Source organism: Erythrolamprus reginae, chromosome 4, assembly GCF_031021105.1.
Source record: "Erythrolamprus reginae isolate rEryReg1 chromosome 4, rEryReg1.hap1, whole genome shotgun sequence".
NCBI classification, from domain to species: Eukaryota; Metazoa; Chordata; class Lepidosauria; order Squamata; family Dipsadidae; genus Erythrolamprus; species Erythrolamprus reginae.
The window spans coordinates 30,254,416-30,279,824 of NC_091953.1; the positions used below are offsets into that span (position 1 = coordinate 30,254,416).

At 39.4% G+C, this 25,409-nt stretch overlaps 1 protein-coding gene across 1 annotated transcript in view; it reads right to left on the reverse strand.

The window, feature by feature from the left end:
* Nucleotides 1-1,931: 1,931 nt before the first annotated feature.
* Nucleotides 1,932-25,409, reverse strand: part of TEX55 (testis expressed 55) — a 91,615-nt gene continuing 68,137 nt past the window's right edge. Inside the window, exons 2-5 of the mRNA XM_070749934.1 lie at nucleotides 20,021-20,288; nucleotides 14,357-14,788; nucleotides 9,295-9,357; nucleotides 1,932-2,876 (exon numbers count right to left, since the gene is read on the reverse strand). Of these exons, the coding sequence (XP_070606035.1) occupies nucleotides 2,805-2,876; nucleotides 9,295-9,357; nucleotides 14,357-14,788; nucleotides 20,021-20,086 (633 nt within the window). The 5' untranslated portion in view covers nucleotides 20,087-20,288 and the 3' untranslated portion in view covers nucleotides 1,932-2,804. The remainder of the gene's footprint in view (nucleotides 2,877-9,294; nucleotides 9,358-14,356; nucleotides 14,789-20,020; nucleotides 20,289-25,409) is intronic.

Below are 25,409 nucleotides of genomic sequence, written 5' to 3' on the forward strand. Positions count from 1 at the left end.
TTTCTAAAATTCTGAATATATCCAGGTAGTACCGTACTTAACTTATAGCCTTTTGTTTAACGAACATTCAAAGTTACAACAACACTGCAAAAAGTGATTTAAGACTGGTCCTCATACTGTCACATCCCCATGATCATGTAATCAAAATTCAGGCACTTGGCAATTAGCATATATTTACAACAGCTGCAGCATCCCAGATCATGCAATCACCACCTGCAAATTTCCCAGCCAGTTTCCAATAGACAAAGTCTATAGGGGAAGCCAGATTTGCCTAACGATGGCGTGATTCATGTGACAACTGCAGTGTTTCACTTCACAACTATGCAAAAATGTCATAAAACTAGACACCACTCACTTAACAATTGCCTTGATTAGCAACAGAATGTATGATCCCAATTGTGGTCTTGAGTCAAGGACCATGGGTATGTCCTTTCATTCCTGGACATTCTGAAGACATAGGAAACACACAGCTGATTTCCTGGTTAATGAATACTTTCCATTTGCTTTTTCAACAAAATGTTGAATATATGGATGTGGAATGGGTAGGTGGGTGGATATAGAGATTGATTGATTGATTGATTGATTGATTGATTAGATTTGTATGCTGCCCCTCTCCGTAGACTTGGGCGTCTAACAACAATAAGACAATATAAACAAATCTAATATTTAAGTTAATTTAAAAAACCCTAATTTAAGAGACCAATCATAGATACAGACATACCATGCATAAATTTAGAAGATAGAAAGATAGGTACACAGACAGACAGACAGAGAGAACAAATGTGGCAAATGCTTTGCACTGCTTATTCCTTTCCCTTTTAGTATTAAACTGACAATAGGTCACACACTTTAGGGATTATAATTCTAGTACAGTTAGACCATGTATAAATGACAGACTGGATTTTATCACAGATTTTAGTAGTTATTTGTTATTTTATACTACAATTTTTAATTGTATATTTACGGAGTGTTTTTATTTGGCCTCTGACTGAACTAACACTGAACTGAGATAGATAGATAGATAGATAGATAGATAGATAGATAGATAGATAGATAGATAGATGATAGATAGATTAGATAGATAGATTAGATAGATTAGATAGATAGATTAGATGATAGATAGATAGATAGATAGATAGATAGATAGATAGATAGATAGATGATAGATTAGATAGATAGATTAGATGATAGATAGATAGATTAGATAGATTAGATAGATAGATAGATAGATAGATAGATAGATAGATAGATAGATAGATAGATAGATAGATAGATAGATAGATAGATAGATAGATGTTCTATTCCCAGGCTTTCAGAGTGAAACCACCAACTAAAACCCCACTACTTCAGTGTAAAATCACACTCTTTATTATGAAATTCAGCATAAAGCAAAAAGCAGTCTGAATAATTTGTCAGGAAGTATTTTTTCTCTGAGATGAAAAGCAGATAAGTTTCTGGGAAAGACACCAAATTCTGCCTAATGGCATTCCTTTGCAATAAGAAAGGGAATTCATCATAGAAGAGAGAAATCAGCTCACCAAGTTTCTAATAATCAAGCAGTGTCTGGCAAAAAGTTTTTAGCAAGACAAGAATCAGGTTTCGGGGGGGGGGAGTTTCAAACACCCCAATTCTAACACAGCTTCCATGAAGCGATGTTGAAACCCCACACCAAATTTCCCAAAATCCTTTGCTTTTATACTGGCTGGGAGTGGCATCAAACTCCTAAGAGGTAAATCTGCAAGCTTATTTCCTTTTACTATACAAGTCCTGTTGTCTTCTCAGAAACCTCCGATATCTAGCATCTAAGAGTAGATTATGCCCCCTAATGTCTTCTTCACCTTCCAACTGAGATCACTCCCCCATTGTTATATCAGCCTCCTCTGACAGACAGACAGACAGACAGATAAACAGACAGACATAAATACAGAAGGTGGAAGCCAAGGTAGAGTTTATTGTTTTGATGCTAGCATAAAACCAGAACTGCCAAGTCTGGGCTGGAAAATTCCAGATGGCTATTAGATGGTAAGAAATAATTAGTTTTCCAGTCTACATATGATTATCTTATTCACATTCATCACAATTATATCCATTTCCAAAGAGGTTCAATCAGAAATTGCAATGAATGTTTCCAAACAATATAATGCAAGATAAATTCTGGCACCTGGATTTTAAGTTTAACATGATATTAATTTCCATCACACTGTAAATTATGAAGAGTTCACTTGGTAGGATTGTCTATTAACCATAGCCAATTCATAATTAGGCTAAAAATGAAGAATTGCTGTTTCAACTAGTATGACACATAACTTCAGTGAAAGTTCACACCCAAGATGTAGCTCTTTAAACAGTACTGAACTGTATCCTTTCCATATTGATGAATAGTCAGGAAAAGGTGAGAATAATCTCTGAAATCCTACAATGTTTTTTTTTTATGTGAATGGAGTTTGTTTTTACAATCCCACTCACAGAAGGCAGGGAGAGATTATTTACATTACCCATTCTGCAGATCAACTACTTTCATAAGATCATACGACCTTTTGGATTATGAAGAAAATTAGTGCAACAGTACTAAGGAGAAGTACAGCACCAATGCGAATATGCATTTCCTAAATTCTCTGCTATCTGTGCCAAGACAACTATGGTTTTGTGGTTGCTGTTAGTCTAGGTATTCTAGCATCTGCATGGGAAGTATTCAGTTGCTACAGATATTGTTTATATTTATAAGATATGCATACAGACAGGATAAAAATGGGTAGCATGGCAGCATATTGCCCTCTTTAGAGTGTCCAAATTGTCTGTATTTATTATTCCGTTTCCGTATCATCCTTTTCATCTTCCTCATTTGGTTGTTTCCTCAGATTTATCATTGCCTGGACCTAGAAAACAACAGAAAACAAAATATTCAGGGTTTCAGCTATTATAGATTCTTCAAATATAACAGTAATTGCAGAAGACATCTTAATTAGAATTAATTAGATTCAAATTCTTTATTGGCCAAGTGTGATTGGACACACAAGGAATTTGTCTTTGGTGCATATGCTTCCAGTATACATAGAGGAAAATTTATTTATTTATTTATTGGATTTGTATGCTGCCCCTCTCCGTAGACATTTGTCAAGAATCAAGAGGTACAACACTTAAAGATTGTCAAAGAGGTCAAATAAGCAATCAGGAAAAAATCAATATTAATAAAAATCTTAAGGATACAAGCAACAAGTTCAGTCATACAGTCATAAGTGGAAGGAGATGGATGATAGGAATGATGAGAAAAAACTAGTAGTAATAGTAGCGAGGACTTATGAGCATGAAGTCTGTTTCATACTTTATATGTGTTGTGCTGTTGCACAGTAGAATGCCTAATGAATGCAATTAACAATATTCATACTGTTTTGGGTTACAGATAATGCAAACATTTTATGTAATTATCACAATTGAGACAATTACATCTTGCATACTAATTGCCAGCTTTTCTGGACCAGGAAGAATTCAGGTCCTTATTATCACATAATTGAACTACAGTAATTATGTGGAGCTGGTCTTGAGAACTACTCAGAACTTTAAACTGATACAGCTTGCAGGAGTACAGATAGACCCCTTTGAGACATAGCATTCTATTCTAGAATCTGCACTAACTGAAAATAATTTTTAAAACCTTGCTTCAAAGTGAATCTGTAACATTTTCAGGGGGCTTGGACCAAGGCTTTTTTAATGGCTATAACTCTAATAGAGAAGACGTTACCTACATATATGAACCATGTCTTCCCTCCTGGACTTCTGAAAAGGGGAAAAAAAACCCATGGCTTTGGAAGAGAGCCTTTAAGATGTTAGGTTTTCTTTTGTGATCTATCTCACTTGGTTAGGAGAGTACATAGTTATTGTTACAGTTTGATATTTTTAACCGTTATTTCTGATGTGTATTGAAGGAGAGTGGCATGGAAACACCAATAATAAATTCTTGTTATTCATATATGCATACTGTAAAATTATTGTCGATCAAAGGATCAAAGCAAAAGTTCAGTTCTCTCCTTACCGCAGGCCTAGCTTCTGCATAAATTAACACATCCATTTCTTCATTTCTAAAACCTAACAGCCAGTTTGGTCTAGTGCAGTGTTTTTCAACCAGTGTACATGGTCAAGTCTGCCGCGAAGAAGCAAGCTCAGCTTCTGGTCTTGCAACCTTTTGCTTAGGGCGCGAAGAGCAAAAAGTTGCGAGACTGGAAGCTGAGCTTCCTTCTTTGCACCTTCCAAGTTTTTCCGGCGGCTGCAGCACCCGCCTGGCTGGAGCGGGAGCGGGAGGGCGCCAGCAGCAGTGGCACTGGGCAGTAGCCATGGGACGGCGGCTGCGAGTGGGAGCTCCTGGGCGGAGGCACCAACAGCAGCGGCTGGACGTGTTGCTGGACGCCGTACATGCTGGTGCTGAGCTGGGCATGGGTGCGGGGCTGGCACTGGCCTACTGGCTGAGCCGGGACAGAGGTGCCAGCCCCATGCCCATGCCCAGTGCAGCGCCAGCATGTACGGCGTCCAGCAACACGTCCAGCCACTGCTGTCGGTGTCTCCGCCCTGGAGCCCCCGTTCGCAGTCGACCACCCTGCCGCCCCCCCACGGCTACCGCCCGATGCTGCTGTTGCTGACGTGGTGTATGAGAGAGAAAGAGAGAGAGATAGCAAGAGAGAGAGAAAGAGAAAGAGAAAGATAGCAAGAGAGAGAGAGAGAGAAAGAGAAAGAGAGAGAGAAAGAGAGGGAGAAAGAGAAAGAGAGAGAGAAAGAGAGGGAGAAAGAAAGCAAGAGAGAAAGCAAGAGAGAGAGAAAGCAAGAGAGAGAGAGTGAGAGAGAGAGAAAGAAAACAAGAGAGAAAGAGAGTGAGAAAGAAAGAAAGAGAGAGAGAAAGCAAGAGAGACAGAAAGAGAAAGAAAGAGAAAGAAAGCAAGAGAAAAAGAGAGAAAGAAAGCAAGAGAGAGAGATAAAAGGAGAGGAAGGGAGAGAGAGAGAGAGAGAGAAATGAGAGCAAAAAAGGGGATAAAACAGAAAAATAAGAAAATGATTTTGGTTGGTGGTGTGCCCCAGGATTTTGTAAATGTAAAAAATGTGCCATGGCTCAAGAAAGGTTGAAAATCACCGGTCTAGTGGATAAGGCACCAAGCCAGAAACTGAAGAGACTGTGAGTCAGGCATCAAAGCCGGCTTTATGACTTTGTACCAGTGATTTCCTCTCAGGGTACATCAGCTTCGGCAACAATCAATTCCTATCACAACCAACAGATCAACAGTTGGTTGAGTGGGGGGGTGGGGGAAGGGAAAACAAACTTTGCATTTGTAGAAAAAAATGCTAGGAAGCAGGGAGAAATCATTTACAAAAAATATATATATATAGGCTGCAGAGAAACAATTGATTTATTCTCTTAACTCTCTTAGGATAAGAATGAAAGACTGGGAACTTTACAGAGAGAGATCCAAACTTAGAAATAAGGAACAATTTTCCAACTTTGAGAGCTGTTAAATCATAGATTGGCTTGCCTCCTCGAGTCATAGATTTTCTATCATTAGAGGTTTTGGACAGTCATTTCATATGGTCTGAGGATTTCTGCCCTAAACAGGATGTTGAAATAGAAAACCTCTAAGTTCTCTTCAAATCATCCTATGAAGTATTTCAAACACTCTACCTCCAGTAATATCACTGCATTATGCCCCCTGTAGCCATTAAAGAAAAAAAATACTCGGAGGAAAAATATCTCCAATCAATGCTTTAGAGCCTGCCTAGGACTTTATACAGCACACATTATTTTTGTATCTATGTAGATATACTGATTAAAAACATGACAAATATAATTCACCTGATAGTAAGGTGGCTGTTTGTTACACAGGTAAAACTAAAAAAATCAGAATATTGTGCAAAAGTTCATTTATTTCAGTAATGCAACTTAAAAAGTGAAACATAATATATGAGAGAGACTCATTACATGCAAGGCAAGAGAGTTCAAGCTGTGATTTATTTATTTATTATATTTATTTATTGGATTTGTATGCCGCCCCTCTCCGCAGACTCGGGGCGGCTAACAACAATAATAAAAAACAACATGTAACAATCCAATTTAATAAAACAACTAAAAACCCTTATTATAAAAACCAAACATACACACAAACATACCATACATAACTTGTAATGGCCTAGGGGAAGGAATATCCTAACTCCCCCATGCCTGGCGACAAAGGTGGGTTTTGAGTAATTTTCGAAAGACAAGGAGGGTGGGGGCCGTTCTAATATCTGGGGGGAGTTGATTCCAGAGGGCCGGGGCCGCCACAGAGAAGGCTCTTGCCCTAGGGCCCACCAAACGACATTGTTTGGTCGACTTTGGTCGATTTGTCATAATTGTGATGGTTATGGGGTACAGGTCATAAAAACCCCAAATCCATCATCTCAGAAAATTAGAATATTACATGCAAACAATGAAAAAGGATTGTACATAGAACAATATCGGACTTCTTAAAAGTATAATCATGCGTATGTACTCAGTACTTGATTGGGGCCCCTTTTGCAGCAATTACTGTCTCAATGTGGCATGGCAGAGAAGCTAGCAGCCTGTGTCACAGCTGAGATGTTATGGAAGATTAGGTTGCTTCAATAGCAGCTTTCAGCTCTTCTCCATTGTTTGGTCTTATGTCTCTCATCTTTCTCTAGCCAAGGCCCCATAGATTCTCTGCGGGGTTCAGGTCAGGTGGGTTTGCTGGCCAATCAAGCACAGTAATCCCACAGTCATTGAACCAGTTTTAGTGCTTTTGGCAGTGTGGGTAGGTGCCAAGTCCTTCTGGAAAATGAAGTCAGCATCCCCATAAAGCTTGTCTGTGAAAGGAAGCATGAAGTGCTCCAAAATCTCCAACATCTTGAGGAGAAAAGAGGCACTCATAAGAAATGCATTGCCTTTTTCTGAATGTGATATCAGCTGCGTTGATCCTAGACTTAATGAAGTGGACCAATACCAGCAGATGACATGGCTCCCCAAATCAACACAAACTATGGATACTTCTCACGGGATTTCAAGCATCTTGCAGTGTGCGCCTCTCCATTCTTCCTCCAAATTCTGGGTCCTTGGTTTTCAAATGAGATGCAAAAGTTTCCACAGTCTGCGTTGATTTGGGGAGCCATGTCATCTTTTTTAAAAAAATATATATATTTTATTGATTTTTCAAAAAAACAGACATAACATATAACATTTAGTGGTGCTACAGTCGCTCCGCTCAAAGTGGAAGTCATCGTAATAATAAGAAAAAAACCCTTCATCTATAGAATATATATAGATATATAAAGTAAAAATATCAGTTTTAATATAGTAAATCAAATTTATAAATATATATATAAGAAAAAGAAATTTTAAGAGAAGAAAGAAAAGTTTATGCTTATATTAGTAAATAATTACCATCTAATACAATTCTAATACTGTATTCAAATATTCAAAATAATATAACAACACACTTATTCCTTTTTCCTTGTTTCCCACCAAGTATATACTTTCTGCCAAATATCATAAAATTCTGATTCTTCTTGGTTTTTTAACCGTCTCTTCATCATATCTAACTCGGCACAGTCTAGGATCTTCTTAAGAATATCTGTTTCTTTTGGAATCTCAGTATCTTTCCATTTTTGCGCAAAAGCTATCCTGGCTGCTGTTAATATGTGAACCATTTAATGGGAGCCATGTCATCTACTGGTGTCAGTCCACTGTGTTTCCTTAAGTCCAGGGTCAACACAGCCATCTACCAGGAGATTTTGGAGAACTTCATGCTTCCTTCCACAGATGAGCTTTATGGGGATGTCATCACCAAGCAATGCAGTCACATGATGATGTGCTTTATGATTGCAGCACTTAACGCCCCAATTGGTGTCATAACCTGAGGACTACCTGTTGCAGCAAATAAATCTGTGATAATGCCAGAGAACATTTGTATGCCCATAGCTGAATTAGAGGAAAAATTGTGTTGACTTATGGAAGGTAGTAAGTAAGGCTATGTAGTAAACTCGATTTGATCTGAAAGACCTTCTGTGGAACTCCGAGGAGCATAGGGCAGCATTTTTCCATGAGTCATTAAAGCAGCTGTGTTTCCATATTGCAAAGCTGCAGCAGAATCTTCTCACTGTTTTAATGAGTCCTGGAAAAAGTAACTGTTTTAATGGGTCCTGGGAAAAAAGGTGCTTTCTACTCCCATACATTTTGAAGCACCTCTTCCAAATCAAACCTAAACCATCAAACAGTTTTAGAAAACAAAGAGATAGACCAGATAATCCATATCTAAGTACCATCTAATAGTCAGTAAATTCTGCACGCTCCAGAAGTAGACAAATCTAATTTGATATGGAAATTTGGGGAAAGGAGCATAATTGTTTTGTTTATCAGTGAAAAAAATCATAAATGGCAAAACATTTTGTTTTTCATCAACTAGCAAGCCAAGTCTTTATGGCACCAACTGTGATAGAAATTAGAACACAGGTTTTGAATTGTGTATATTTCTTGTGCAGCGCTCATGATTTTGGCTTTTAGACAAAATCTGATAATACTTGTAATAATAATTGTTGCCTCGCAAGGAAAAATAGTGCTAACTTTCAAACCAACATCTTGAGGAGAAAAGAGGCACTCAATACATTGCCTTTTTCTGAATGTGATATAACTTTTAATCGGGGTTTGAAGCAAAATACATTCCCATAAACATCAAATTAGCAGATTAACAGGTCAAAATAAATCATCACACAACTCTAGAAAAAGGGAGATTAAGTAATAATAAGACTGAGCAGAGTAAATCTTACCTCCCAACATTTCTCTACCCACCAAGCTGTGTTTCATTGGCTAAAAATGGTACCTGCACAGGTATGAATTTGAAACCAATCAGTACTATAATTCCCTCTTGGGTTTGTTGTTTTTTATTTATTTTTAACACGATTATAGGGTGCGCTCTTTCAAAAATGCTAGGATTGAGAGGAAGTACAGATGAGGGCCAGAGCTTCATGGAGACCCAGAATCAGAATAAAATTATTCTGTCCTCTCTGCTCTTATTAAAAGAATGCATGTTCTGAATGATCCACTTTGCCTGGAATTTAATGTACCTTTAGCAGGCATATTTACAGGTGAAACTCAAAAAATTAGAATATCATGCAAAAGTTCATTTATTTCAGTAATGCAACTTAAAAGGTGAAATGCAATATATGAGAGAGACCCATTAAGATGCAAGGCAAGATAGTTGAAGCTGAGTATGCTGGACAATCAAGCCCAGTAATTCCACGGTCATTGAACCAGTATTGCAAACATACCTGATCTAATATAAACTCTAACGGCTTCTCTGGTTTTTCATATACCAAGTTTTCCGTGATCTCCTGAATATAAAGAAAGTAGTAATTGCATTTTTTTTCATGAAAAACAAGTAATAATACACACATACACACACACAAAGAACTGAAGGGTACATTAAAATCAAAATCATAGGACAATCAAGTCTACCATCAGCCATGGAAACACATTTGATGACTTTGAGCTAGTCACTCTCTCAGTCCAGCCTACCTCATAGGATCGTTGTTGTTGTGGTTAGCTCTGGCCCAGCTCCTGCCCCAAGGACTGTGCATGTGGGGGAGACATCCACATGCTGCAGGCCTGTTTTGCCCCCGGTGGAATCTGCTGATGAAGGCTCCTCTGACCAAGAAGACATGAGTAACAGGGAGGAGGAGAGTGTGGCAGACAGTTCAGAAGAAGATCAATTATCTAGCTCCTCTTTGGGTTCAGAACAACAGTTAATGATACAGCCATGCATGCGGAGAGCAATGCATAGGCAGCAACAATTGAGAGGTTATTATCAAAGAAAATGAGGCCACCTGTGGTTGGGCGGGGCTGTGGTAATTAGTGAGGTTTGGCCATTGAGGAGGATTATCTGATTGTTGTGTTTCGTGCCTGCTTTGCTGCATTTGACCTTTTATGTGCTGATTTTCCCCCGCTTTGAAACTAAACCAGGGCAAAGGGTGTTTCACTTTGTGAAAGAAGAAGGACTGTGAATTGCCTCACAGCTGCAAGCTAAGTATCACAGAACTGATAAGGGACTTGTACCAATTACCAGTTTGTTTGGAGATGAGCGCTCTTTGCTATACAAAAAGAGGGCTTAGTTTAAGTGAATTTTCATTATAAAGAACATTGTTTTGAATTTTCAAACATGTGTGTGTCTGAAATTTGTACTTGTGAATTTTCGGGAGGAGTCTACCCGAGAGCCCGACAGAACAGTTGTTGGGGTAAAATGATGGGAGATTCCCATATAAGTGGCCTTGTCTTCCTGGACGAGCAGGCAAATCCTGTGTGGTTGCAGTATCCCATAATCATTTGCGCTTTCCTGCCAGCTTCCCTATTGATTTTGCTATTGGAAGCCAGCAGTAAAGGCCACAAATAGTGAACATGTAACACTGACCACAGAACACTATAATGTCATAGTTGTGAACTGGCTGCAACCCAGGGCTGAAATGCTCCCTGTTCTCTCCTGCCTGTCAGGAGAACCGCCATTTGGGTTCTTTTACCCTCTGCGAATGCACAGAATGCTTTGCGCATGCAGAGAGTGTAAAAGGACCCAAATGAGGGCAAACTGGCAGTGGGTGGAGCCTCAGCTCTCCGATGACTGACAGGCACGAGCGAATCTAAAGCATTTCACACCTGTTGCCACCCACTCAAACTATGATCATATGACTGCAGGAATGCGGTATGACAACCACAACTACAATGACCCATTGAAGCCCCCCTTTGTTCAGCACCACTGCATCTTTGAACAGTCTTTAACCAAGTGGTCATTGGAGCAGATCCAGAGGTGTCCACGACAATGGCATTAAAACTTAAATCCTTAAACACTGAGGGCCAGGAATGTTTTGTCTTCAAAAAAGAGAAAAGGGATGTGCATAAAATAGGACTTGCAAAGATGTCACATAGAAAGAAGTGGAAGTCAAATTTAAAAGACAGATTCTGATTGAACACTAGGGGAGGGAAAGGATAGTATAAGAGCAGTTCAATGGTGGAACAAATTAGTGAAGGTGGGCTCTCCTTCACTGGTTGTATCCAGGCAGAGATTGGATATCCAACTATTGTAGTTACATTAATTCGATTCCCAGCACTAAGCAGGGGTTGGATTCACTGGCCTAAAAGGCCCCTTCCAACTCTATGATTCTATGAAAAAGATGCAAAAGTATATTGTCTCCGATTTTAAAAATGGGTCACTTTTTGAAACGGGAACACTAGGAGATAAATATACATTTAAGCTCAAGTGATTACATCATTTGGTATTTCTATATATAAATTCAGACATCTATTTGAAGAACTAAATGTCCAGGTTAAATGAATCTGATGATGCTGTCATGGCTGAGCTATCACACTTGTCCCAAAATCAGAATCACCATAGAAGCAGCATTAAAATGCAAACTCTCCAAGTATAACAAGGATCAACAGTCAAAAACACCAACAAAAAACCACTGATTTAGCATGTGACATATAGTACTTATGCACACTGGTATATCTTCACTGATACCGGTATCTGTTCTTTGTTTTTCAGCTTATATTAAAGTTTTCTTTTGTAGTAAAAATGAAGTGTCCCGGTGACTATGTTAATGTATCTCTGTGGCTTATTCTGTATTTTTCGGACTATAAGGCGCACCAGTGTATAAAATGCACCATGATTTCAAAGAGGTAAGTAAGAAGAAGTAGTTTGTGTCCTTCCCTGCCCCCAGGAGCACTCTGTAGGCTTGCCAACCCTCTGCGCACCCCATATTTTGCAAAAATGGACCCATTTTTCACCCATTTTTCTGAAAAATGGCCATGCAAATGATTTGGGATGTCTGCAGAATGCTCCTGCAGGCTAGGGGGAGGCAAAAACGCCTCCGTTTTCTCAGTGCCATTGTAACTTTGAACAGTCACTAAATGAATAGTTGTAAGCTGAGGATATGCTGTATTCAATATAGCAGTGCATAACTTATATTCAAAATTGGAACTGTTTTGTTTTATAAAGGCAAACTTGGAGCATAGGAATTTGTACTGTTTCTTGAAGGTTGTCCTTGATAATTTTTTCCCCAAGAATAACATTAATTCTTAATAGTAAACAGTTTTTCAGAATGTAAGACGCATAAATATAAAATATAAAATCAGGTGCAATTCAACATAACTATGCTTAGTAATAGAAATTCTCATCCCAATTATGGTCATAAGTCAAGGAATGCCGTATTTTTTGGAGTATAAGACACACCTTAGTTTGTGGGGAAGAAAATAGGAGGAAAAAGATTTGACTACCAGGTATTCATCTGACTAGCGTCTTTAGGCTGCTCAATCTTCAGCATGTTATTTTATCCCCTGGTTAGGGCTTTAAAAAACTTTCTTCAGAGCAAGTAGCAATGAAAAAAAGCCTGCAAAGACTTAGGGATGGAAAAAACCTTCTTTGGAGAGAGTAACAATGAAAAAGCCTGCACGCCGATAAGAGCTGGAAAGATCTTAGCACCTCGTTAGGTGTTGTGGTTAGCTCTGGCCCAGCTCATGCCCCAAGGACTGTGGATGTTGGGGAGACATCCACATGCTGCAGGCCTGTTTTGCCCTCGGTGGAATCTGATGATGAAGGCTCCTCTGACCAAGAAGACATGAGTGACAGGGAGGAGGAGAGTGTGGCAGACAGCTCAGAAGGAGATCAATTATCTAGCTCCTCCTTGGATTCAGAACAAAAGTTAATGATACAGCCACGCATGCAGAGAGCGATGCATAGGCAACAACAACTGAGAGATTATTATCAAAGAAAATGAGGCCACCTGTGGTTGGGCGGGGCTGTGGTAATTAGTGAGGCTGCTATAAATAGCAGCCTGTGGGTTTGGCCATTGTGGAGGATTATCTGATCGTTGTGTTTCGTGACTGCTTTGCTGACTTTGATCTTTGTGTGCTGATTTTTCTCCGCTTTGAAACTAACCCAGAGCAAAGTGTGTTTCACTTTGTGAAAGAAGAAGGACTGTGAATTGCCTCACAATTGCAAGCTAAGTATCACAGAACTGATAAGGGACTTGTACAAATTGCCAATTTGTTTGGAGACAAGTGCTCTTTGCTATACAAAAAGAGTGCTCTGTTTGCATTTTCGGTAGAAAGAACATTGTTTTGAATTTTCAAACGTGTGTGTGTCTGAAATTGTATCTGTGCATTTTTGGGAGGATTCTACCAGAGAGCTCGACAGAACATTAGGGCTGGGGAAAAAAGTTTCAGAAAAGATACATTCAGAGTATAAGACGCATCCAAATTTCCAGTCTCCTTTGGGGAGGAAAGAGATGCATCTTATACTCTGAAAAATGCAATAAGATTAATACTATTGTTATCTTGAATTGAATTAGATACACAGGACAGTTAAGTAATGAGGGGATAAATAAGGAATGTTATATTCTTGAAACTAAGATAAAATAACCTTAATCTCTAAACTGTTGGGTCTTGAACTCTAAAATACTTGGCTAAATAAGGATGGGTAAGATAATTCCACTCAACAACTGCAGTACAGTGGTACCTCATCTTACGAACGCCTCTTCTAACGAACTTTTCAAGATACGAACCTGGTGTTTAAGATTTTTTTGCCTCTTCTTCCGAACTATTTTCACCTTACGAACCCAAGCAGCTGCTGCTGGGATGAAGGGGTTTCTTTTCCCCCCCTTTTTTGAAGAAAGAAAAGGGAGGGGCTGCTTGGAGTAGGAAAGATTTTGCAGAGAACAACGTGCTTGCAAAGGCACTGAAAGGGTGTCTTTTTAAGAAAGAAAAGGGAGGAGGGAGGGGCAGCTTGGGGGAGGAAAATTTTTGCAGAGAACAACGTGCTTGCAAAGGCACTGAAACGGCGTCTTTTGAAGAAAGAAAAGGGAGGGGCAGCTTGGAGGAAAGATTTTGCAGAGGACAACATGCTTGCAAAGGCACTGAAAGGGTGTCTTTTTAAGAAAGAAAAGGGAGGAGGGAGGGGCAGCTTGGGGGAGGAAAGATTTTGCAGAGAACAACGTGCTTGCAAAGGCACTGAAACGGTGTCTTTTGAAGAAAGAAAAGGGAGGGGCGCCCCCCTTGCCTTTCTTCCTTCCCACTCACCCTTTAGCCTAGCCTTGCTTCTTCCACCCGCCCCCTTTAGCTGCTCCTCCCTGCCCTCTGTTCGCCTCCCTTCTAAAGTTTGGGATTTTCCTGAAGGATTTGCACGCATTATTTGCTTTTACATTGATTCCTATGGGAAACATTGTTTCATCTTATGAACCTGTCACCTTACGAACCTCCTCCTGGAACCAATTAAGTTCGTATGATGAGGTACCACTGTATTCATATTCAAGTTAAATAGCTGTGAAGGACAAGAAGAGAGGAGGTCACCTGAAATATCTGCAAGATGTTATGCTTCTCCACATATTGAAGAGAGATCTCAAAAGGGTCTAGATAAACTGTTGGCACTGGCTCATCCTCAGGAAGTTCCTCAGCAACTTCATCTGGTGGAGCAGTCTGTTGTACTTCTTGAGATGCTGTTCCGTGAACCTGCACAAGGTTTTCCACTGATCTGAGCAAAGTCCTTGGAAAATCATCTCTTTCCTCAGTTGGCAAAGATCCAAGAGTTTGAAAAAATGACGGAGACCGAATCTCAAGTTGTGGTCCTGAAGGTTTTGGAGATGGCTGAGAAGTTTCTGGTGCACGATCTATAGATAACACTACTTCAAGCAGTTGGGCATTAGTCCTAGATGTTTCAGTTGTAGACACTGGCAATGTAAGCTGTTCCTGCACATCAGCAATCAGAATGTTTTCAGGCAGTTCCTACAAATCAGAAAAACGTTAGAATCGGTTAAGAATCAGACACAAAAATGCATTTTTCTTATATATGATTTGATCTACAGTTACAATATAGACATGCCCATCAAACTATTCAGAGGAAGCTGCATTCTGCAAAAAAACAGAAAAGGAGTAAAAAGGAGAAAAAAAGTAAAGTAAACAAAAGAAAAAAGAAAATATATCTGCTGTATTTTTGGAGTATAAGACGCACTGGAGTATAAGACCCGCCTTAGTTTTTGGGAAGGAAAACAGGGAAAAGAATCTGCTTACCAGATCTTCATCTGGCTAGCATCCTTAGTTTGGTCAGCTTCAGCACAGTATTTTATCCGCTGTTAGGACTTTTTTAAAAAAACTTTATTCAGAGAGAGTAACAATAAAAGAGCTTGCAAGCCAGTAAGAGCTGGAAACATTGTTAGCACTTGGTTAGGGTTGAAAAGAAACTTATTCAGAGCAAGTTAGAGCAATGAAAAAACCCCTGCAAAGACTTAGGGCTTGGAAAACATTCTTCGCAGAGAGAAACCATGAAAGAGCCTGCAAGATAAGAGCTGGAAAGATTGTTAGCAGCTAGTTAGGGTCACCATGTCCCTGTAACTTATCCCTACTTCCTCTTTATTCATAGTCTGTGTTAACGCTTACCATCTCTTCCTTTTTCAGCATCTTTCATTAATTCCATCAATCCCCTTAGTCTAGAACCAATAATTATTCTTTCATACATCATTCATTTTTGTACTCAATCCACATTTGTTCAATAACCATTCATTCTTGAAAAAAACATCTGCACATACAGGGTGGAACTTCTGAGTCTTGATCTTTTCTATGAGTCAAGGTTTTGCTAGGTTTCAGCTGAAGCCTGTTGTTCCTATACAAAACTATAACAAACCATTGTTCAGGTTTATTTTTCTTTTGTGACTCCTGAATCTCTAATGTGTCTCCTGCTTCCAATGGCTGAGCTGATATACATCACATAAACAACAACAACAAAACAATAATAAGATACATCTAATACATAAGAATCTAGGCACCCAAGGCAACTTTAGTTTGCACAAAGGCTAGATTCTTTTATCAAGGAGCCAAATTCATGCTAACAGTGGCTTAGTGCAATGCATAAACCAGTCACTTCTCAGATCAGAAAAAATACAGAGCTGTCTAAGAAACAGGAAGTGGACATCTAATTCAATTTCTGGTTATGTATAACATATTACATCGTCTTGGTTAATCAGAGTAATTGCATCAATTTTGCCTAGCAGCTTGGCTATATATTTTGCATTTATCCATAATTTTCTCTTGTGCCTTTGGGGGAATTTTGAGTATGCCTTTAAAAAACAATACTACTATCACGCACTCTAATATTTAGCCAAGTATAGTAGTTTTCCTTTTATCTTCTCTCTACCGTGTTTCCCCGAAAGTAAGACAGTGTCTTACTTTCTTTTTACCCCCAAAAGCCCCACTACGTCTTACTTTCAGGGTATGTCTTACATTGGAAAAAAATTGAAAGGGTCGCGTTCCCGAAGGCATCTCCCCAGAGTCCAGAAGGGCAGCCGCGGGACAGGAGCCTCGTGAGCCCTTTTCCAAGTTCAACCTCAGGGCTCCAAGCGGCGTGCACGCGTGGAGCCACAGACGCGTGTCGGGGAAGCGTGTGTCTGGAGGAGAGGAGCCGCTCTGCGCAGTTGGGCAGCCCCACCTGCCTGCCGGAAAAGAGGCGGGCGAAGGAGGGCGCAGCTCCGGCCGCTCGCCTCGGAGCTGGTCGGCCTCGCTGGCCGCTTGCAGCCGAGCCTCGGCAGGACTCGGTTGCTGGGACGAGCGCCTTCGCTGCAAGCCGCCGCCCGCTCGGCTCGCTTCGGACCAGCGCCGTCCTTCGCTTTGCCAAGCCGGGGAAGAGGCGGTGGCGCCGCGGCGATGCAAAGGCGAGGGGCGCACGGGGAGTTTGGAAGCAACATCATCGGGCTCCCCCCTGGCAATACCCCCGTGTTTTCCCGAAAGTAAGACATATGTCTTACTTTCGGGGTACGGCTTATATTAGCCGACCCCCCTGAAACCCCCGATACGTCTTACAATCGGGGGTGTCTTACTATTGGGGAAACAGGGTAGTAGAACATTTAATTAGCTCATTCATTAAAAGTTTAAAACCCATTCTTCCAAAAATATATGCATCATTCAACCAATATATGCATCTCTCAACTTACAACCACAATTGGAACTGGAATCTTGATTGTTGAGCAAATTGGTTGCTAAATAAGGCACCCTTATGACTGCTTCACTCAACAAACATAACCCCAGCTGTTCCAATTGTGACAGTTAAACAACCATAGAGATTGTTAAGCAGATGGAGTAAAAAACCTGCCTCTGGAAGGAGGACAGGCAGCTCCATGCCATGCAGAGAAGGGAACTCCTGCAACGGACTGCAGAACCTAAATGTGCATCTTCAGGATCCAAGTTTTCATTCCTGTAGCCCACCAGAGGATTTCCCTCCCCTCGGTAGGCAGAAGGGAACCTCTGTAGCAGGGAGCAGAAACAAAACTTGGACCCTGGAGAGCCGAACTTCATTTCTACTGCTCTGACAGGCAGTAAGAATGCAGCTAGGATCTCCAGGATCTGATCTTCATTTCTCCACTCTGCTAGAGGAGTTCGGCTTCCCTTAGGGGCATGAAGGAGAAGACCTTTGAAAGACTGCAGAAAAAGGACTCAAAACCCCTGGCTCCATTTCTGCAGCCCTGTTATCCTTCTCTCCGTTTTCCTTTGAGGAGTTACAGAAATGGTGGCCAGACTTTCTGTAGTCCGATCTCCGTTTCTGCAGTCCTTCAAACTCTTTGAAAGGATAGCAGAAATGGCTAAGTTTCTCTCCTAGCAGGCAGCCCTTTCATTCTCCAAGAGCTGCCTGCCAGAAGGAGTCTCAGTTCTGCAGCAAGATCACATCCTTGCAAGGCGCTTGCCAACTGGTGGTTAGCATGCCAAGCACCCAGATCACAATCAGGTGACCAGGGAGGGGAGGGTGGTGTAAAGCATCCTTTCCAAGGCCACTATCAAGGACTTTCTGTACAAAATTAAATCATTCAAAAGAGAAACAAGAATGTCACTTAAAAACAAAAACAAATATCTAATAATTTGGCATACAAATCCAATAAATAAATAAATAAATAAAATTTGCCAATGGAAAAAATCTGGAAAGGTTAATGAAAGATCTCAAGTGAAACTCTTCGCTTGGCCAAGAAAGTTTCATGGTCAGTTTTTTACTGTCAGTCTTTTCAGAATTGGGACACAGTTGAGTCACAGCTGTGTATAATAAGCACAACAAATCTGTCATAAGGATAGATTTGTTTTAAATATGAAAGTTTATATATTTTGTAAAACTGCCGTAGCTGGTTTTTAACAATCTTAAGGCTGCAATGTCTGTCATTTCAAACAGCTTAATTAATTTAAAACATGATTACTATCATGCATTCTAATTTAACCTTAACTCTTAACACTTAGATTTGGAAATCCTGACCTAGAAAAAAAATGCTGTGAAAATACAAAGTTGATCCTATTTTTATTTGTAGCAATGAAAGAAAAATCATGTTGTATCAAATTGGATTATTTATCAGAGATAATTTAAATTCTATTTTACTTGATTCTTTTTAATGAAATTTTACTATGTTACTATATATTTCAATAGTTTGTTTTGTGTATTTATTACAAATATACAATAGTATATTTAGTATATCTGTACTGGGAAGTTGCAGAGGACTAAGCCTGGTTAGTACTTGAATAGAAGGCCACCAGGTAATACTAGAGGTATAGGTGGTCTGGGAAAGCCAAGGCAAACCTGTTATGTACTGTTGCCAAAAAAAACCATGAACATCTTGTAAAAATTGGATGTTGTTTGAGGGGATTTTATTTTATTTACATGTACTAATTTGGTTAGGTTTCATACCACTTCACCCTGGATGTCTAGGACTCAGGACTACAAGCTCATGTGCCCTTTATATTTACTTTGAAGTGAATAATTGGATTATTCCAGTTTGAGGGGATGGCAACAGGTGCAACTTGACAAGGAAAGAGTGATTATAAATACAACGGAAATGAAACATTGTTGTGTTTGAATTATTGCTCTTCCCGCACTGAATACAACTATGATAAAATAAATTTTAAAATTAAATTGTCTGTTAATCAAATCTCCCCAGACAGTGACAAGGAATTGTAAGAGTTGACTTCTCAAACTTTGGCTGGGAAAAGCTGCAACAAATATTTAAATTGTTCCCTTCAATTTCACGGCAGTTTACATTGCAATCGTACCTTATGTTGCAGTGCCCCTTGCTCATGGGTAACAAATTTAGAATTCCTCTCTAATAAAGTTTCTAGCCCATAACAACTTTTCTTCAATCAGATGCCCTTTAAAATTAAAGCACAGCCATCCTAGGCTCTTCTTGTCTGAGACTACAAGGTGTGAACATTTCTGGAGAGTGTCAATTTAAACCAAGTGTTTCCCAATCTCGACAGCTTCAAATGGGTTTACTTCAACTCCAGGAATTTGCAAGTAGCTTTGCAAGTAAAAAAGGATGTTGAGACTCTAGAAAGAGTGCAGAGAAGAGCAACAAAGATGATTAGGGGACTGGAGGCTAAAACATATGAAGAACAGTTGCAGGAACTGGACATGGCTAGTTTAATGAATGGAAGGACCAAGGGACACATGATAGCAATGTTCCAATATTTCAGGAAGAAAAGGGAGTCAGGCTATATTCTCCAAAGCATCTGAGGGTAGAACAAGAAGCAGTGGGTGGAAACTAAACAAGGAGAGAAGCAACTCAGAACTAAAGAGAAAATTTCTGGCAGTTAGAACAATTGATCAGTGGAACAGTTTGCCTCCAGAAGTTGTGAAAGCTCCAACACTGGAAGTTTTTAACAAGATGTTGGATAACCATTTGTCTGAAGTAGCGTAGGGTCTCCTGCCCAAGCAGGGGGTTGGACTAGGGGGGTCCAACTCTGCTGTTGCTGTCATCATCATCATCATCATCATCATCTATAATTAGCAATAGTAATAGCACTTAGACCTACATAGCACTTTATAGTGGTTTATAGATGATCTTAAAAGTGGTTTACAGAATCAGCTATCCATCCCTACGAGAGACTGTTATTTTTGCATACATAAAGATGGAGAAGATAGGCTGAAGGAAGATAGGTATCCTTGGAGGCTGTTCTATCAGACTCATGCCCCTTTCGCTCACCGCGGCGCCTCCTCACCTGTTTTTCCACCGACCCCGACCTCGGCACAGGCTCCGGTTCCGGCTCCGGCTCTGGTTCTGCCATCTTGTAGCAAAGGCGCGTTTCATCTCCCACCTGCCCGGTAAGGTCTTTCGCCGCTTGGGATGTTCCGTAAAGTTGTTGTGAGTTCTATTCCCCCCCGAGGGGGAGAGCCGGCGCGAAGACGTCGTAGTTGTTATGGAAACGACTCCTAAGCATGCCTTCCTGAATCTTATGGTAGGTCACGTAAGCAACAAAAAGCGATCTCCTAGGAAAGAGAGAGAACTTGTTTCAAGTCACCTGATTGGTAACCGGGCATTTGTCCCCGGGGTAGACATTTTTCTTGAGGGCAAAAGCGCTCTCGTGTATTCTCGGCCTGCTTTGAACATGGGGGTTTTCTGTTAGAAACGTGCTTTTTCCTACCAGAACGGTTCAATATAGGAACACGATAAAATATAGTTTTGGAGATAAGTTATAATAATAATAGCAACAGAGTTGGAAGGGACCTTGGAGGAATTCTAGTGCTCTAGCGCAGGGGTAGGTAAAGTTGGCTCTTCTATGACTTGTGGACTTCAACTCCCAAAATTCCTGCGCCAATCATGCTAGCTCAGGAATTCTGGGAGCTGAAGTCCATCTGTCATAGAAGAGCCAACTTTACCTACCCCTGCGCTAGAGCACCTCTGCTCTAGCGTGTCTACCGTACCTGTCCTAAGTTTCTCTCTTAGTACTAATACCCTGTATATAAAGTGTTATTTCTTTGTATACTACCAATACGTATTTGACAAAAATTGACATACATAAATGCATGCATGCATGCATACATAAAATAAAATAAAATAAATTAAACTTCCTGCTTGGGCAGGAGACCCAACACTACGTCAGACAAATATTTGTGGAATGAATATTTAACAGAAAGTTCATTGGGTATTTTTTTAAAGTGTTTGCTCTTTGGAAGTCCTGATAAAGAATACTGTATATTTAACATAACTAACACAATATTGTGGTCTTCGTTAAAAAAAAGAGAAACACTGGCAAAAAGGGGGTTATTTCCCTGATTATTAGATATCCATTATCTACGACTTTTCAAAATAATGTATCTCTGGTCTTACAGGAGAATGTAGAATTCAAACATAAAATGACATAATAATAAAACTATATAGTTTTATTATTGTATGTACAGATCTTTATTTCCCACCTGGAATACTTAGATTCAGTAGCCAACAAAGCACAGTAGGAGAAAAAGCTGTAATTCCAGGATGGTCAAAAATCAGAAGAAATCTGGTATTATTTTTTCTGAGCTCAAATTTTAAAAAAGCTTTCATGAACTGCAGCTCACTTTATCAGATACAGTATATAGAATGAGTAAAGTCCCTTAGGATTTAAATTAGAATGAAGCAGAGAGGGAAAGTTAAAACAATTGTTATTTGAAAAAAATGCTGCACTATGCCTAATTTTTAGTTACAGAAGGAAAACTCAAAAATACAACTCAAAATGCTTCTGTTTGGGGAGGAAAAAAATACTTCAACTATGGTTCTGAAGTAATTGGGCTTTGGAGTGGAAATGAGAGGAAAACTGCATCATTAATTTATTTAATTTATCTAATTTATCTAATTTATCTAATTTTATTTATTTTATTTTATTTATTTTATTTATTTTATTTATTTTATTTATTTATTTTATTTTTTAATTTTTTTAAATTTTTTTTATATATATATATATATATATATATATATATATATATATATATATATATATATATGCTGTTCTTTTGGTATCATAATAGTTTAACTTTCCTGCAAATTTATTGTTTTGATAAAATGCAAAAAAGAGAGAAAGTTACAAGTGTTGTTAGAGTTCTATCTTGTTTTTCCTGTTTTAGATAATGGGAATGTCAATTCATTTTTCTAAAAATTACGATGGACTACCTCAATAGGGGTGGGTGGGTCACGTTTTTCTTCCAGGGCATCATAATTTGCTCTCAAGAGTGAGTCAGACCCTCTCTCCAGAGCCCTATTTCTTATATACAAGCCTGAGTTTACAATTTATGTGAAAGCCATATTTGTTCTTCACACATTTTTGTTTTGAAGCAAGTGAAGATTCTGCTTTTTTAAGATCAACCAAGTGTTGATCCAGTGATAGTGACAGGAATCGATTGACCGGCTTGTCACTCAAGACTGACTTTCTGGACTGAGTGGGTGGCTGGCTCAAAGTCGCCAACCATCTTTCATGCCTAAGGCGGGACTAGAACTCATAGTCTCCTAGCTTCTACTCTGGTGCTTTAACCACTAGACCAAACATATTAAACAAATAGAATCCAAATTTCAAATTTTGCAATGAATACATATTAGGACTTGATTGATGCATTGTCCACAGTGTATTTCCTATGCACTTCCTTTTGTATTCTCTCATTAAAGACGTCAGACTTAAATAATATATATTAATTTGCCCGATTAATTTGAATTTGGTACTTAAACAATTTTTTTTGCTTTCAAAAATTAAATTTATTTATTTATTTATTTATTAGATTTGTATGCCGCCCCTCTCCGAAGACTCAGGGCGGCTAACAACAGTATAAAAAGACAATGTAAACAAATCTAATATTAAAAATAATCTTAAAAACCCCAATTTAAAGAACCACTCATACATACAAGCATACCATGTATAAATTCTATAAGCCTAGGGGGAAGGGAAATTTCAATTCCCCCATGCTTGACGACAGAGGTGGGTTTTAAGGAGCTTGCAAAAGGCAAGGAGGGTGGGGGCAACTCTGATATCTAAGGGGAGCTGGTTCCAGAGGGCCGGGGCCGCCACAGAGAATTGCACTGCTTAGTACTATACTATAGAGATTTCACAGCCAGCATACTCTGGTAAAACAGCATAAATGTTCTTGCTTCAGTCCATGGCATTTCCAGATTAGGTTGCAGAAAGACGGTTCTAGTCAGTGTTTAATGTTGCACTAACTCATTGGTCCCCAAACTTTTTCAGTCCACCGCCCTCTTGGTGCTACAAGCTCATCCTCAGTGCCCACCAGCCCCCAGCCCCACCCCCTTCAGGTGGTCATGGCTTGGTGGTCAGGTGCCTGAGTTGGCGTGGCCAACTTGTAAAATGTGGTGAAACTCACTTAACAAAGCTCTGGCCTAGCTACCAGAATTTGGGCTCAATTGTGGTCATATGTCTTTCTTTCTTTCTTTCTTTCTTTCTTTCTTTCTTTCTTCATTCTTTCTTTTTTCTTCCTTCCTTCCTTTCCGTTCTTTCTTCCTTCCTTTCACTTTCTTTTTTTCTTTCTTTTTCTTTCTACCTACCTTCTTTTTATTTATTTATTTCCTTCCTTCCTTTCCGTCCTTCCTTCCTTCCTTTCACTTTTTCTTTCTTTTTCTTTCTACCTACCTTCTTTTACTTTCCTTCCTTTCTTCTTTCTTTTCTTCTTTCTTTCTTTCTTTCTTTTCTTACTCTCATTCTTCTGCAGTAGAAAGCAACCTCCCCCAAGGCAAATATCTTGTGACAGCAGCTATGAAATGCTCCCAAAATTTCGAATTACTCACCAACTCCCAAGATGGAGGATTCCTGACATAGAGTTTATGGTTATAAAACAGGTCCATGTGTGCAGGCATATCTGAGTGAGAGAAAGTGAGGGTGTCCCTGAATGTCTGAATGCACATGAGAAACATCCATGCCTTTTCCAATCTTCTTACTTTCTCTTTCTCTCTTCTTGGTGGTGGAAAGGAGAAAATTCTCTGGCCAGCGCTTGGCTTACTTTCCTGCTGAGGCTCAAAGAGACTCACCCATCTGCTGGTTATCCAGACAGCACCACATTCTCCCTGCCCCACCAAGGCCCGCACCTGTCTGGAGGGTGGTGGATCCCTGAGGCTGGAAGGGACCTTGCGTGGGCAGGAAATCCTACACTACCTCAGACAAATGGTTATACCCACACATGGTATATGTAGTCATTCAAATGATATCTTACCATATTTTTTAGATCTAGAAGATAATTTAGAATAAACCAGAACAGAACAGAACAAATAGAATAACAGAGCTCGAAGGTACTTTGGAGGTCTTAGGCAGGAAACCCTACACTACTTCAGACAAATGTTATCTAACATCATCTTAAAAACTTCCCGTGTTGGAACATTCACAACTTCTGGAGACAAGCCATTCCACTGATTCGTTGTTCTAACTGTCAAGAAATTTCTCCTTAGTTCTAAGTTACTTTACTCCTTGTTTAGTTTCCACCCATTGCTTCTTGTTCTACCCTCAGGTGATTTTGAGAATAGTTTGACTCCTTTGTGGCAACCCTTGAGATATTGGAACACTGCTATCATGTCTCTCCTAGTCCTTCTTTTCGTTAATCTAGCCATGCCCAGTTCCTGCAACCATTTCTCATATGTTTTAGCCTCCAGTCCCCTAATCATCTTTGTTGCTCTTCTCTGTACTCTTTCTAGAGCCTCAATATCCTTTTTGCATCATGGCGACCAAAACTGAATAGAGTTTGGGCTGAAAGGCTCAAGGCTGAAATCCTATGAATTGTCTTAGTAACATAACATAATCGTAAAGAATCCAACTGTCTGTAAATAATTATATTAAGGATGGATCTGAGTATGGTTGTTCTCATTGCGAGAGAACGTTGCTAGAAATGTAAATAGTCAGAACTTTATTTCGAACTGTACTTTTTGGGGGGGATGGAGTAGGAGAGGAATGATTCTTCTGTAACAAAATATATAAAAATGGAACAACTAAAGAGTAATCAGAGAAGTTTAAAAAGGCTTTAAGGTAGCTTACCTTAGTCAGAAGTCTTCCAGACTTCAGTTTCTATAAATCTGAGCCAAAGGGACTGTTGATTTAGAATTATGGAATTATGGAACTTAGAATTCTTCAAATATGAAAGTTACCAGCATAGGAAACAGGGAAAAGAACATGTATGGATGTATGCGAAGACAGAAGAAACGGAAGAGAAGATATAGAAACCACTGAAAAAGTTGTATTTATAAATGAGAGAAAAGGATTGCATCTTTTACCTGTGAAAATTTCTCAATAGTTCATCTGTCAACAAAATCTTGTATAGCTGTAGGCCTAACATGCATTTTCAAATTAAATTCTACCTCTGAGGTTTGAAAGGCTATTATAACTATTAAAAGGCAAGTGAGAAATAATGTTGTCACAAAGTGAGGTCATGCTTGCTGAAGCATCACAAAAGATTTGTGGTGAATGCTTACTATTTCACATAACCGGGTCATTCTTGAGTAGCTGCTGAATTATTTATTTTAAAAAGTTATACCTTTTTTTTTTCTTGTTTTCCAAAAATGAGTTCAGGCAAAAAAATATTACAAGGATAGGAAGGAACTTATCATCCAGTTCAATTTCCTGTTCTAGAGCAGGAATCCACTACTGAAGT